At 35.8% G+C, this 16,454-nt stretch overlaps 1 protein-coding gene and 1 long non-coding RNA gene across 6 annotated transcripts in view; one reads left to right on the forward strand and one right to left on the reverse strand.

Annotated features, from left to right (window-relative positions):
- Positions 1–16,454, forward strand: part of LOC105482786 (uncharacterized) — a 54,582-nt gene that overhangs the window by 24,986 nt on the left and 13,142 nt on the right. The window contains exons 5-7 of one of the 2 annotated variants that reach the window (XR_011616894.1): positions 2,056–2,114; positions 8,344–8,426; positions 8,751–10,572. This is a non-coding gene — a long non-coding RNA (uncharacterized lncRNA). Of the gene's footprint in view, positions 1–2,055; positions 2,115–8,343; positions 11,001–16,454 lie in introns of those variants that run through there. The other variant, XR_011616898.1, reaches the window with a different exon arrangement.
- The window catches only part of LOC105482787 (SH3 domain containing GRB2 like, endophilin B1), a 44,466-nt gene that overhangs the window by 8,847 nt on the left and 19,165 nt on the right, over positions 1–16,454 (reverse strand). The window contains exons 5-9 of one of the 4 annotated variants that reach the window (XM_011743126.2): positions 15,679–15,771; positions 11,355–11,393; positions 9,756–9,779; positions 5,174–5,263; positions 4,686–4,786 (exon numbers count right to left, since the gene is read on the reverse strand). In XM_011743126.2, coding sequence (XP_011741428.1) covers positions 4,686–4,786; positions 5,174–5,263; positions 9,756–9,779; positions 11,355–11,393; positions 15,679–15,771 — 347 coding nt within the window. Of the gene's footprint in view, positions 1–4,685; positions 4,787–5,173; positions 5,264–9,755; positions 9,780–11,306; positions 11,394–15,678; positions 15,772–16,454 lie in introns of all 4 variants that reach the window. The other 3 variants (XM_011743125.2, XM_071085040.1, XM_011743127.2) reach the window with 3 other exon arrangements.

The raw sequence follows: 16,454 nt of genomic DNA on the forward strand, positions 1-16,454 counted from the left end.
CACCAAAACTTCTTGAAAGATCTACCTAAACTTACAGTCACAATTCCTCTCCTCCCAGTCTCTTACATTACAAACATTACTTTGTGCCTACTGTTTCACCAAAACCACTCGTCAAGGTTAGCAATGACGTTAATGTTCCTAAATCCAATGGTCAATTCCCAGTCCTCCTCTCACTTGACCTATGCAGTGACCGTTCTCTCCCACTTTCACACATGTTGTTCACTTGACTTCCAGGCCATACTCTTAGTTTCCATTTTACCTCACTGCCTCACTCCTTATCATCCTCCTTGCCTTGTTCCTCAACTCTCCATGCTAGAGTACTTCAGGGCTCAGTCCCTGATCCTCCTCTTTTCTCTATACTTACTTCTTCGAGGGTTTATCTAGTCTCACAGATTTAAATATCTTTGATATGCTGACAACTCTCTAATTTTTCTAATTCACCCCGCCCCCAATCCAAGTCCGACCTGCATATCCTAAAATTGGATACCTCCACTTAAATGTTTAACAGACATCTCAAACTTAACATATTTAAAACTGGGCTTCTAATGTAACTGACATACTTCCCACACCTCCATCCCTGAAATCTTTGCCGCCTCTGGCAATCCCCATTTTAACTAACCACAACTCCCTATTCCTTCAGGTCAAAAACTTGCAGACTGGCGCGGTGGCTCATGCCTATAATCCCAGCACTTTGGGAGGTTGAGGCGGGTGGATTGCCTGAGGCCAGGAGTTCAAGACCAGCCTGGCTAACATGGTGAAACCCCTTTTCTACTAAAAATGCAAAAAATTAGCTGGGTATGGTGGCCACACCTGTAATCATAGCTACTTGGGAGGCTGAGTTAGGGGAATCCCTTGAACCCAGGAGGCAGAGGTTGCAGTGAGCCGATATTGCGCCACTGCACTCCAGCTTGGGCTGGAAGAGTGAAACTCCATCTTAAAAACAAAATGAAACAAAACAAAACCTTGCAATAATTCTTGACATCTTTGTGTTCAATATACATACATACAGTCTGTCAAGCAAATGCTTCTGACTTTAAAATACACCCATAGTCACACCTGTAATCCCAGCACATTGGGAGACTGAGACGGGTGGATCACGAGGTCAGGAGATCGAGACCATCCTGGCTAACACAGTGAAACCCTGTCTCTACCAAAAATACAAAAAATTAGCCGGGTGTGGTGGCGGGTGCCTGTAGTCCCAGGTACTTGGGAGGCTGAGGCAGGAGAATGGTGTGAACCCAGGAGGAGGAGCTTGTAGTGAGCAGAGATTGTGCCATTGCACTCGAGTCTGGGCAACACAGTGAGACTCCGTCTCAAAAAAAAAAGAAAAAAAAAAAAAAACCACCCACAGGACCTGACCACTTCCATCCTATCTACCACAATTACCCCGATCCAAGCCACTGCCAACTTCTGACTGAATTACTCACTACATTATTGCAGTAAGTTTGAAACAGATCTGTCAGCTTCCACCCAACACCTATCCTCAATGTGGCAGCCAGAATGATTCTGTTAAAGCCTAAAATTATGTCACTCCTCAGCTCAAAATTTCCAAAGGCTCCTCATCTCTGAGTAAAGACCAAAGTCAAAGCCCTATATGTTTTGGCTCCACATTTCCTCTATTCGTCTCTAGCCAAGCCCTCCTTGCCGTTCCTTGACCATACCAGCTATGTCACGCTCTCAGGGTTTTTGTATTCGCTGCACCCTCTTCCTGGAGCATCTCTCAGATGCCTGCATGCGTGCTTTCTCACATCTTTCTCTACTCAGACCAAAGTAGCTTCCTGCTATGTTTTTCGGTACACCATTTTCACCTTCTAATATACTATATAATTTATATACATATTGCTTTTCTGCTCCCTTCTGCCTCCATATAGAATGTAGATTCCAGGAAGGCAGGAATTTTGGTTATTTTATTTATATACTATATTCTCCACATCTGGAACAGTGCATTTTAAAAATGAAAAGCAAATGTTTCTCTGATGGATAAAGGGTTTTAATGATAAGAAGAAATAGTTTTAAATATAGCTTTTCCTCTCTAAAATTAACCATCTCTCCTAGTATCCCTTCCTCAGTGAACTCAGTTCTTCAGCAGAGATTAAATACATACATTTCTGAAGGTAAGAAAAAGCTCTACTTATATGAGTATGTATATACACATAGCTTTTTTAGTTCTCTAACCATATTTTACTTTCAAATCTACTAGTATGATTTTAGCCTTTGATTAGCCACTGAAGTCTACCTATGTCAATTTTGCAGAGTTAAGATTTAAAAAATGAACTGAAAGGCCACTTTTGCCTTCTAAGAACTTTTATTGATACATTAAAAAATCATACCAATTACTCATTCTACAAAAATGTCAATTAAGCCACTGGAGCGTGATATGTAAAAGCCTTCCAATTGTTAAAAAAATTGCTAATCGGCCGGGCGCGGTGGCTCAAGCCTGTAATCCCAGCACTTTGGGAGGCCGAGACGGGCGGATCACGAGGTCAGAAGATCGAGACCATCCTGGCTAACCCGGTGAAACCCCGTCTCTACTAAAAAATACAAAAAACTAGCCGGGCAAGGTGGCGGGCGCCTGTAGTCCCAGCTACTTGGGAGGCTGAGGCAGGAGAATGGCGTAAACCCGGGAGGCGGAGCTTGCAGTGAGCTGAGATCGTGCCATTGCACTCCAGCCTGGGCAACAGAGCCAGACTCCGTCTCAAAAAAAAAAAAAAAAAATTGCTAATCTTGTGACTAGTACTTCTGCTTTCTCATCTTTAAAATATGGATAATAATAGTACCTACCTCATTTGGTGGTGAGGATTATAAAGTTAATAATATACATGAGGTGTCTGGTAGAGCACCTATGCACAACTTAGGCTCAGCCAAAGTGATTGCTGTTATTCAGTTACTTCTACTACCTGTTGGTACTGTTACTGCAACTATTAACGATACAATCTGGTTCTGTTCTTCATAAATAGCTTTTGAATGTGTTAGTGTGGAGCTGGATGATTTGTGAAGTTCTATATTTGAATATTTCCATGTATTATCTTAAAAACTTCCCCCAGTGTCATTGGTCATTAGCAATAATATAATTGAGGGTGGAGAGATAAGCTAGACTTTCTCTTCTAGAATAGTAGCACTGGTTTTACTTTGTATTGCTGGAGTTTATCTCAAAGTGCAGTAATAACGTAATAACTGGATTTTGTTTAAATGGCCGAGTCCTAAGCATAGGGTGGCTTTAAGTAGAATGCAAGTATAAGCAACCCCTATGCTGCACTTCCAGAGTTTCAGGATAAAGTGGAAAAAATTACTAAGGCTTCTTGGGCTTAAAACAGTTATAATGATGTGAAGATACAATGGTGTTCTGCCTTGAGATATTACCACTAAAAAAACCTCAAATATACAGATATGTAAATGCTCCTGTATATCGTATTAAAATAACTAATGACTAGGCTGCAATTCATTTTTGAGGTTCAAAATTGGTTTCATGGATGTGCCCAATTTTGTTATAGGCCAAGTTTTGAAGTGTTAATGTGCAGAAACAAACACCAAAGTAACTTTATTTACCTTATCCCCTGAAACGATTTTTTGATATTCTTCCTTCAAATGCTACATATCGCTCCCCTGTTTTAATGGTTCCTCACTATATAAATTCCAAACTCCTTACAACAACTTACTTTAAAGGCCATTCATGGTATGACCTTGCTTAACTCCTCTAGATTCATCTACCATTCCATTCTTGAACACTATGCTCCAGCCTGAATGGACTACTGTCAGTTCCCTGAACTTGCCCTACTCTCTCTCTCGTGGCTTTTTTATATACATATTCTTCCTTGCTTAGAATATTCATCCCTGTCCCTTTTTTCATCTAGATTATTCCTACCAAGATAACTTCACCTGGGAAACTCTGCTAGATGTACCTCAGTCACAGTTAGATGCCTTCATAGTACCAGGCACCTTCTATTTTTCTGCCAACTACATGGCCTGACTACCAATGGCTTGCTTTGTATTTCTACCTAGGCTAAGTATTGCGAGAGCAGAGACCATGTTTGCCCTAAACATTATTTTATTTTCAGTGTCACCTTATAATGTGAGCTCCATAAAGGCAAGCATCTTTGCTTGTTTTGTTTGCTGATATTACCCCAGAATATGTAACAGTGCTTGGCACATGGCAGACAGTCAATAAATATTTGATGAATGAATGACTGAGCTATGTGTTTTACATACTATCATTTTGCTTTTAAAGTATATTATCATATTCAAAATAATCACATCGGTAGATATGAGGTCTTACGAAATATTCTAAAACTTTTCTTTTTTTCAATATAGTAAACAAATGAGTAATGAGTAAGTATAAATTAGTTTATCTTTAAGGGTAACTGTCAATTGAATTATATCTTCCTCAACCAATAGCAAAAAGTATTAGTAGCAGGAAAAAAGTGAACTTTGAAACACTTTTAACCTTACAGCACTGAAAAGGTATTCACTTTTTTTTTTCTCATCCCTGTTAACATGCCTCTGTGCCAGAAGAGCTCAAAATATTCTGTTACCTCAGAAATCTGATAATGACTTTCCTAAAAAAAAAAAGAAACTATTTCTAAGAATGCTAGTAAGAGCTTTTAATTCCTCTAATCTTGGTCCCTACTATTAGTTCATATGCAAAAATTTGAATTTCTCCTCTTTACATGTGAAAAGTAAATTATCACCTTCCCAGTTGTTTCTGGAGGTCTAACATATACTGGTAACACTGTGCGTAGTAAGTCATCTGGGCTTCTACAAAGTCATTCAGACAGCGAAGGTGATGGGCCTGTGAAGGAAAATTATAGTCAGTTCTTATCTCTATAGTCAACTTAAATGGCAAATGCAAGGGGGAGACAGACCACAATATTGTACTGAGGTAGACTCACCAGTATCTAACATTTTACTACAAGGCTTATTATTAAGATTGGCCTTGGTGAACAGTACACTAGCAAACTCTGCTTAGCCAATAAACACCAACTGTATATTTAATGAGGGTGGGAGAACTAGGTGATAAGATATAAACAAAAATTTTAAATATTTCTTCGGATATATTGGAAAGTAACAATTTAAATTTCCTTGATGAATGACTGAGAAGTTCAGTTTTTCCTCCCAAAATTGCCTTAGGACTACCAAAGTCTTGTTCCAGATGAATTTTCAATGAATGAATACTCACATGTGTACTGCTGATTCCCTCTAGCAGAAGTCTGGTAATCTCTGCTTGACGATCAAATTCACTTTGAGTTATTCTTAATTCCTGTTCAGACTTAAATAAGAATATAGTTTTAGAATCTCTTCAGAAGACTCAGTCCATCTTATACACATTTATTTTAGACAGTTAAAAAAAAAAATGCCCCAAACAAACCTCAAGTTATAATCTGGCAATTCCCCAATTCTGCTTTGTATCTAAAATGGTTCCCTGGTTTCTAGACCTTAGCTTTTCTGTATTACTCCACCTGGACAACTGATTCCAGTACTTGACTCAAAAGAATCTGTTACACTAAAGCTTAATAATACACTCTTAAGAGCCTAGAAAAACTACTAAGAGAAAGTCAAGACATTTTCATAAATTTTCTAGTATCAACTTTGCTAAATTTTAATATTTTACAAAATTTTAAGATGACCACTTTTACAAGTATAAAATAATATTGCTGCAAAAAATTCTCAATTATTACTATAGTTTTTACTTTGAAGTTAAAGAGTCTTCAGTCTCAAATGCAAAAGACTTTAGAGTGACGCCATAGGATTTTCACCTTGCGTTTAGTTGCCAAACACTTGTTGCTAGCACCACAGTTTTTAGGTTCATTCAAAGGATTTTTTGTCCTACATTTTAAATGTCTTCCTTTTACATTTTCTTTTCAAACTATGCATAAAAAATGCCTTAAGCAGAATACTATCTATTAAGATACACTAGGGTTTTAAAAAGCTTTTTAAGTTATGATTGAACTTCAATCAGTGGTATGCTGTTAAATTCTTCTCCAAGAAATAAAAAAAAAGCTCTCATATCCAGATTTTCATGACATAAATACTACCACCACAGCTGATTTCCAGCTACTAAGGTGAAGTCACATACTGTGGAGCTGGGAAGAGATGTAAATAATAGTATGCCACTATTGGTTTCAACCATCTGATAAAAGAGGCTTTACTGCTGTGACAAAACAGTTCACTGAAAAATCAACAAGATCTAAAAATAGCAAATAGTGGCAAAAAACATTTTCTCAAATCTTTAGTCAGAGTTGGTTGTTAATAAGTGGGAAAGAGAAATAAAACCTCACAGCTTACTCAGAATAGTTAGCTTATTTCCCACTGGGCATTATCATTGGTAACATCATCATTATAATGATGTTTGACTACCTCTCCAGCACAAATAGCATTTTCCACCTATGCAAATGCTTTATGACATTTCCAAGACATAATAAAAAGTAAAAAAAAAAACAACAACAAGGTATGAACTTTTTTCTTTCAGGCCTCATCTCCCTCTCCTCACCCTTTCTTAGCAATAGTTAACCTAGTAAGCCAGTCTACAAGGAAGCAGCAGCAAAGTAGATAATCAGTTGCTGTAACAGCCCACTGGCAACAACCCCAGCAGGGGGGACTAAGAATTGACCTCTAGCTTGGACTTATGGCAATAAGCTTGAATTAGTAAGTCAAAAGTCGAAATTGAATTTACTTGACTAAAACCAGAACCCATGGTTTTTTGATAGCAGGGACAAAGTAAGCTTCATTTGGAAGCTAGTATGAAGTAGAAAAAAGTCCCAGAAGAAAAAAAGAAGCAATGTTCTTCCTAAGGAGAGCATTAAGGAAAACCAATCACATCAATGTTACACATGCACTATTTACTGTTCTGCTTGAATACAAAAAGGCTTTGAGTGACAGAAGTAAATACGGCAAATCAAAAATAAATGCACTTCATAAGTAAACTAGGCTAGTCCCATATAGGTCTTTGATTGTGAAAGTATGGTTTGATTTAATGGTCTTTAGTAGAAATGGCAGAAAAATCCTACTAGTTGACATTATTTCTAGGTAAGGTGTAAGCAAAAAAACTAGGTAGCAGATTAAGGTGACCAGGAAGATTGAGACTAAAGTGGAAATAATATTTTAATGCTAAGTACACTGAATAAAAAATATCAAATGATCTCATTAAGGATGAGGGATCAGCTTTCTAGGTTTGAGTAAAATTTAATCATGAAGAAAGGCACCATGTTACAAAGCTTAGGAGGTCCTTCTGTACAATCTAGACTTTATTTAGAGAGGGTAGATGATAGGGAAAAATGCATCTCATTTCTGGAATAAGTTTTAGTGCATGTTGGGTGGCTTCAAATAGTCAAATATCCCAAATCATCTATACTTCTGGCATATATAACTGTTCATAATTGATCTGAGAAGCTAAAAAAATTTAAATTAGGTTTAGCATAATCAATTTACTTTGGAAGAAAATTATCCACATTAGAAAGATAGATAAGAAAGGGCTGATATTCTGTCGTCTAAAAAATCTCAAGGGAAGAGACTTTCTACTGCTAAAAATAACTGCTACTAGACTACATGATAGCATAACATGGGTTAGGTAAGCTAGAAGAGTTTTTTTTAAACGTAACTGGAAGATGGGCAAGAATCTGTTGGCCCATGATATCATGATTGGGTTTTCTGTAAGCCATAAATTTTGGTAATGCTTCTGAGGCATTTGCTGTGACTATCTTGATCAGTGTTGCCTACTATTCATATGGCTTAAAATCTTAAAATACTCCAGGAATATAAAGTTTTAACATTTATACATTTTCATTTATTTATTTATTTTTTGAGACAGAGTTTTGCTCTTGTTGCCTAGGCTGGAGTGCAATGGCCGATCTCGGCTCACTGCAAACTCCACCTCCCAAGTTCGAGGGATTCTCCTGCCTCAGCCTTCCAAGTAGCTGGGACACCACGCCTGGCTAATTTTCTATTTTTAGTAGAGGTGGGGTTTCACCTTGCCGGTCAGGCTGGTCTTGAACTCCTGACCTCAGGTGATCTGCCCCCCTCGGCCTTCCAAAGTGCTGGGATTACAGGTATGAGCCGCTGCGCCCGGTCATTTATACATTTTAATTATAAAAATGTCAGCAGTGACATGTGTAGAAGAAAAAAACCCCTCAAATCCATTTTGATAGGTTTCTTTAGTTTTATATATACGTATATAATATGTTTCATGAGTTTCTTCCCATGTATTGTATCAATTTATTTCCTAAACTTGCTGAGACTGCAAAATCAAGTCAGAAATTTTCTGGCATATCTTTACGCCAAAGAGGAAGACATTCTAGGTTTTTTGTTCAACCTATATTCTCTTCTGTGTTGCTCTGCCCCTTTTCATGCTAGAAGTTCAGGAAGAAATCAGAATCCAGTGTGGAACCATAACTAAATTGATGAACAGACTTCACAAAGGGGGATAAGAGCTTAAGGTAAGAATTTCATACTGGAGATCCAAGTCATAGAATCAATAGCTCTACAACCTATGCATAAAACAGACTGTATAATCAATCCTACAAAGCCAGAAAAGAAAAGTTAAAGTTTATAAAGCTATTACTTGTCAGGGGCCACAATCATCACCTGTCCTCAGCCCCCAGTGTTATCCTCATGTAGATGTCAGAGTTTGGTAGGCCCTAACATAAGAAGGAAATGAAAAATGCTTCTGAAGACTTCAAAAAGCATTTGAAACAAGTCTGCATGTACTACAGTTTCTAATTTTATCCCTTAAACTGTTGTTTAATTACTTGCTTTCCCAGCCCACAGACGATTAGAAATGGTAACACAGACAGAAGAACTGCTAGCAGCAGTCACAGACAACTTCTACAAGAAACAAGTCTGATACTGAGGGAAGAGACAACATAGTTGAAAAACAACAAATTCAATTGTTAACAGTATAATAAATGTTAATAATGACCTTAACTAGAGTAAAATCAAATACTTGCTATCCTATATTTAATGCAGCAGTAAAATACATTTTTACAGATTTTTCAACTAATGTGACTGAGAAAAATTAGCTTTGGTGCTGGAGAGAACAAGCTTCAGTTACCTAAAAAATTCACTTGTGGCTGGGTGAGGTGGCTCATGCCTGTAATCCCAGCACTTTGGGAGGCCAAGGTGGGTGGATCACTTGAATTCAGGAGTTCGAGACCAGCCTGGCCAAAATGGTGAAAAAAACTGTCGCTACTAAAAATACAAAAAATTAGCCAGGCATGGTGGCAGGCACCTGTAATCCCAGCTACTTGGGAGGCTGAGACAGGAGAATTGGTTGAACCCAGGAGGCAGAGGTTGCAGTGAGCTGTGATTGTGCCATTGCACTCCAGACTGGGCGACAAGAGCAAAACTCCATCTCAAAAAAAAAAAAAAAAAAAAAAAATTCATTGTGCGAAATATGATACATTCCATTCTCTGAAGATACAGGACATGGTGTTAACTATATTTTACATTTTAAAAATTGTCATAAAAAAATAATTAACAAGCATTTCGCCTGCCTTCTATAGTAAGGAACTGTAAGATGACCACTTAGTACAGGTATCTAAGATTTATCAGTGTGTGTGCAAACCACATCTCTGCAGCATTGTTCAACTGCTTGGTGGAGCTTCTATTAGTTAAAGAGACCTGCACATACCCATCATTTTCAGATTTTATAAGGTATAGTAACATAGACTGTGACTGGACCCATGGTGGTTGCCCAATAAATATTTACTGAATCAATGTCAACTAAATTCTTGTTTCATAGTTCTGTAGTTTAATAATTTACTTACTTTTGTCACCTCCTCTGCCCAAATCTAGCCAGCATTAAAAATTAGAGAAAAATATAGAGCATGAAAGTTGGAATTTATTTTCTACAACTTAGTATAGATAAATATAAATACTTGTTTAAATGGCATACTCTTTTTCAGAATAATATTAATAGATTAAACACAGTAGTAACTAAATCAGTACAGCTTAACATACTGTGTAAGTATGACTTTTATATGTATCATTACTATCAATTCTAAAATCTTACGCTAAATCTATAAATTAACAGTTTTCCCAAATTGAGAACACCTAATTTTTCTTAGCTCCAGTATTCTCATCTGGAAAATTAGAGATTTGGACTAAATGATTTCGAATTTCTCATTTAAGTATAAATTATAAAATTTTAGGAAATGAAGCAAAGCAAGGATTAATGGCTGCTGATACAGCCTTTTTGGAGAGAAACAATAAGCTGGAGATATAATAAATATAAAATTACCAGCTGTAAATATATTTTACTATAAGTAGGTTACATTAATAGTAAAAACAAATGATTAATGAAACAAAGTCCTGTTAATTGTTTTTAATTATGTTTTTACCTGAGACAAAAAGAAAAGCTATGCTTTATATGTTAAATTAGCAATGACTGAAATATTCTCACCCTTTTCATTTACCTATAGATAGGACAATGGAAACACATTAATGCATTCTCTTGCTATCTAAGGTAAGCCCTAATTCAGCCAGGGCTTCAGTAATTACAGTTTTTAAAAAAACAAAAACAAAAATGCATTTTATATATTCTGTACAATAATCTTTCCTATTACTTTCCTGCTTTTAGTTTAATGCTAGTGAATGAAAGCAGCCAATTAATTGCCAATTTATTAGCTGTACTGCAGATCCGTTGATACTTCTAATGAAGTAATATATCTAGAAATAAAACACACTATATCTATACATTTTTATTGGCTAATGTGCACAACTGTTGGCTATGTTCAGATTTTACAACTTTCTATTTTACTAAAATAAAAAACTTCTAATAGTTCAAACATTTTCTCAAACTAAGCTCAACATATACATTGGATACCATAAAACAATCTGCATTCTCTATTCTTTCCCAAGGCTATCACCACTCCACCAAAACTTTTGTAAGTGAGTTAGCACTGAATGGAGAACAAGCCTGGCCGTTACAGGAGTACCTAATCTAATGGGGTCTGTCTTGGCCTGAAATGGCAGAAGAAATTAATTCTATGTTGAGTTTGGGTGAAAATAAGGTAAATCTTGAAGCTACTGAGCAGCAAAGTCAAAGTGTTTACCTTACACCTTTCTTTAAGTATATTTTGTTAATTTTCTTTGCCAAAAGTGAAAATATAAATGCCAGCTTAAATTAGCATCTTTTACTCAGTGCAAAAAGGCACTATATAAAGTTCCAGTATCACTTCAGCTAGTATTTTTTCCTCATATTTTTGTTGTTAAAGATAATGAATACATGGTTTCAATTATTTCAAAATTTTACATGCAGCTAATAGCAAGAGAAGGCACTTTATTCAAGATGTAGAAAACACAGTAGGCCAACAAACCTTCAGCCATTTTACATGCAGGAAGTTGAGCATGTAAGAGAAATTTACCATAATGTTATCTCCTTCAAGGCGAGCTGAGTTTAGTTGCTTAAGTTCATAGTAAGAGACAAAGAACACATTATACCAATGAACACAGTGAAACAAATTACTTCTGCACAATAAATAACACATTAAACAAGTAAAAGAGCCAATCAAATATTTTTTCTACTTAAAAAAACCCCACTACATTTATTGTTCTATGAAACTGCAGATAGTGGTGCCTATTCATTTTTTTCCCCGATATTCAAATTTTCAAAACAAAAAAATATGTTGATGCTTGACTTTATTTATTTATTTATTTATTTATTTTTTTTTTTTTTGAGACGGAGTCTGGCTCTGTTGCCCAGGCTGGAGTGCAGTGGCGCGATCTCGGCTCACTGCAAGCTCCGCCTCCCGGGTTCACACCATTCTCCTGCCTCAGCCTCCCGAGTAGCTGGGACTACAGGCGCCCACAACCGCGCCCGGCTAATTTTTTGTATTTTTAGTAGAGACGGGGTTTCACCGTGGTCTCGATCTCCTGACCTTGTGATCCGCCCGCCTTGGCCTCCCAAAGTGCTGGGATTACAGGCGTGAGCCACCGGCCCGGCCGATGCTTGACTTTAAATGAGAATCATTTAGGGAAAATGTATCATTTTTAAAACTGTCAGTTACCTACAATTTTTATTAAATTTTCACTAAGAAAGTCCTTCTGCCTACCCCAAATTTTCCTATTCAAAGATCATTTCTATTTTATGAATTTATGATGCCTTCAACCACATTCTCTTTCAATCAGCCTCAGCCAGGTCTTGGCATACTCTGAAGTCTTAAAGGCATGTCAATCCTTGTATTTCTAATAAACCTTAAATTCAAACATGTGCTCTTAAAGGCTGTATGATGGTGCTCTAAATTTATTGAGTTTACAGATTAAAGATTTACACTGCTGTGGAAATGCTTAAGTTTGCTGTATGATGTTAAAGAAATATTTTCCATCAAATTTGGATGTCCCAAAATAACAGAGGCCTAAACCACTAAACACCGAAGAGCTTTGAAACCGGCTGATTTTTATCTTTAACATTACTACAACTGTAAAATAATTTTTAAGTTTAGATTAGATAAAATTGGATTAGTAAATGTAGGTGCCTTATAATTGAAATGCATTACAGTTTTGTACCCCTTAGGTGAAATGCCTGGGACCAGAAGTGTTTCAAATTTCTGGTTTTGGATTTGCATTATACTTACTGGCTGAGCAACCCTAATGTGAAAAGCTCCAATAAGCATTTCTCTTGAGCATCATAAAGGCACTCAAAGAATTTCATATTTTAGAGCATTTCAGATTTCAGGTTTTTGGATTAGGGATACTCAACCTGTAATTATTTTTGTTCTTGCTTCTCTGGTATGTTTTATCATATAAACAATCTATTTTTCAAAACTGTGTTTTTGTTCATTGTGAAACATTAAAGTTGGCTTTCTGCTTAATTGGTATATTTCTGAGAAATGCCTTTGATGTTGCTTTACCATTCTTCAATATGCTAACTGATAAAACAGCAATATTAGATACAAGCAGAAATTCTTTACTGATAGGGCTAAATCATCAAAAAGTTTGATCTGTTATACCATATAGTGAACTGAGAGCAGCAGATATTTTACATCATTTATCTATGAACTCCTCAGTAGAGTACCCTGTACAAAATTAGCATCTAGTAAACATAGAACTCAAAAAAAGTCACAAGAAACTAGTAAGTAAATTATTTAAAAAGTGCCAATATGGAGAGATCCCAAACCTTACTGACAGAGTAACTAGTTACAAAATAATTAATCCATGGAAATTTATAAAGATGAGAAATCAAAGTAAGTTAAGGTTAGATTAACCACTTCAGTTGCCAACTAGGAACCAGGAAATGTATCAAAGAAGGAAAAAAAAGCAAACCCAAACTCCTAGTGATTCTTCAAGTAAATGGAAGAGAAATACAAGGGGGAAAAAAAGGATCACCAAATACAGGCATACCTCCAGGCTTTATGTAATAATAAACTAAGAGAACTTTTTCTTCCCAAAGTATTTCAGACTTACTGCTATAAAGTTTGAAGAAAAACGAGTTGGTTATCTAGAGGAAAAATACAATTAAAATCAGGAAATTGAACTTTGTCTAGACTAAAAAAACAGTATTTGGCTAGAGTTAAATTTTGCTTTATGTAATACATAAGTTCTAGAAGAGCTGTGTATAAATAAAATTGTTGAACTGAATAAAATCATTTGTATCATCTTTTACTTTAAACATAAATTCCCATAGGAAAAAAACCTTTATCCTCAAAAATACACAGCAGAGAAAAATTGCCAAGATCTTTTCCAGATATCTCAAAAGGGAAACATCTCTCAAAATTGGTCTACTATTATATTTAGGTTCTATATATTTTAATAGTGGTAAAATAATTTAGAAATATTAAAGGACTTTGTACACTGTTAAATCTATATGTGCTTTCCGGAACTTTTCCAGGTAGAAAAACAGACTGTCATTCCTATAATAGTGCTTATTAAACAAAGTTTTGTACTGAAACTTGGTAACAGTATTTTTATTCCACAATTATCACTGGGCACATGTAGGCATCTTGAATAAAGACATTCTGTCCCAGTTAAAATATTTATTTCCAAACGATCCTTAAGTTTGTTCCTGATTATGAAATTATTATCTTTAAAAACGAGTTTATAATTTACTTTTCAAATTCATTATTAGCAACTAGAAACTAATAAAAGAATTCAATGTCTCCTGCTATCTATAGTGTTCATTTTCAAAGTTCTGATGCTGCAGATAGTCTGTTTAGGGAAGTTTTGCTGTTTGTGGTGCTGATGTAATGATAAACCGTGAAGTGAAAATGCCAGTAAATTTGGAATTAATGTCTTATCAAAGATAGCTCTTCTTTAGCAGTAACTAATACAGTGTCTCCAAAAAAGAAAAAAAAAACATAGAAAAAATAACTTATTCTGCTCATACAAGGTATTGGGGTAGTCTCATAAGACATTACTATCCAATACCAAGTTAATCAGTTTTAAATTTCACTCTAAACCAATTTTCAACGTTTTTATCCCCCAAACAAGAGAACTATAAGACAGTACCAGCACTGTGGTAGTATGCTCATGAAGGCAGTGATTCTTGATGTTGGCAGTGGTAGTGACTTCAAAACAGAAGGCGGGGTAATATACCAAAGCTCAAATTAAGTATTAATTTATTAGCTTCTTCTAAAAAATTCATACGTGGCTTATTTTGTACTATTTTAAAGTTATTACAATTCAAATCTGATGTTTTCAAATTCTGGAATGACAATATAGACAGTATAACTTGGATTAACTAAAAAGCTTATAAATATTTAAAGAAAAATTTAATTATTATATTTAATGTATACCTACTCAATATTCTGAGATTTTCTGGAATATATACTACAATTTATTTATCCAAATGAGTTTCCTCTCACTCAACATCGTTGCCTGAAAGTCCATACTACCACTGTTCGTTTGAATGGTTTTGGAACTATTCTTGGTAAACATTCTTTTAGTTAGTTTGAGCAGTGTGTGGAAAGGGAAGTGAACTAATGTTTAAGTCAAATACAAGTATTCTCAAACTTGAGTCTCATCTTAATTACTATCTTTTTTGCTATTTCCAATTATAATAAATCTATCTCCAAAAATACTTGTCACCACTGAGGATATTTAAAAAAACATGACACAACATTAAGAGCTACCATAATTTTTGTTTCTTAGCAGCAGCTGTACAGCTAAATATCACGTGTGTGTGTATATACATACATATACATACATATATAAACATATACATATATACACACATACACACACATATATACATATACACATATATATATATATTTTTTTATTTTAAAGACAGGGTCTGGCTCTGTTGCCCAGGCTGGAGTGCAGTGGTGCAAACTTGGCTCACTGCAACCTCCACCTCCCATGCTCAAGAGATTCTCTCATCTCAGCCTCCTGAGTAGCTGGGACTACAGGTGGGTGCCACTATGTCCGTTCATTTTTGTACTTTCTGTAGAGAGACGGGGCTGTGTCATGTTGCCCAGGCTGGTCTCAAACTCCTGGGCTCAAGCCATCGGCCTGCCTCAGCCTCCCAAAATGCTGGGATAACAGGCATGAGCCACTGTGCCTGGCCATGAATATCACCTTTTCGATATGACTACTTTGCACTGATTTGGATGTATTAAGTTCTGATAAATTTGTTTAGAGAGCACAAAAACAAGACCCTAAAGTTAATAGTCTGTATCTTTCATGGTATATTAGCAAAATATTTTACAAATCTTAAAGTTATTAATCAAAAATATTTTTCTATTTACTTACTGAATTTCTAGTTTCTGCAGCTTTTGCCTTTTTTAGTCTCGTTTTTGCAGCATCCAAATCCAGTCTCTTATTTTGCAATAGTTTCCTTTCTTTCTATAAATATAGAAAAGAAAAAATAAAGGCTAAAGATGCTAAAATTTTGTAAGAGCATACACATTTAAAGTATTATTCCCTAGTAAACGTATGTATCATTTGATAAAGATCTATGATTACAAACTTGGCTATAAAGTTACCATTCAGGTATCTGGCCTCCCTTCCATCCCCTTGTTACTTGTTTTAAATTTTAAAATAATTGAAACATCATAAATGTCTGGGAAAGATGGCAGGCAATGATGGAAACAAAGGAATATCAGTTTTAATATTTTGTGATCCTATCCCGCCTCGGGAACATTTGGCAATACCTTTTTGGTTGTCAAAACTGGTGGAGGGATGTTACTGGCTTCTGCTAGCCAGAAGCCAGAAATGTTGCCAAACATTCCACAAGTCTATCTCTACAAGGAATCCTGAAGCCCAAAATGTCATTAGTGGCCAGATTGAAAAACTGTTTCAAATTGTTACAGATTATCCAGAAGGTGCCTAGAAAGAAGGAAGCATAGGCCTGGGGCGAGGTTCCTCGATGCCTGGTGTCCTACACCTCAAGGATTGGGCAGGCTGCACTTAATGTGTCATAGCACCAAATGCAACCCAACCACTCCAAAATGGAATTTCAAATTTACAGAATAATGAATAAACATTAGTATAGTATCTTAGAATTATTCAGGAATTTCTAGCTTCTG

The sequence above is a fragment of the Macaca nemestrina genome, chromosome 1, assembly GCF_043159975.1.
Source record: "Macaca nemestrina isolate mMacNem1 chromosome 1, mMacNem.hap1, whole genome shotgun sequence".
Classification (NCBI taxonomy): Eukaryota; Metazoa; Chordata; class Mammalia; order Primates; family Cercopithecidae; genus Macaca; species Macaca nemestrina.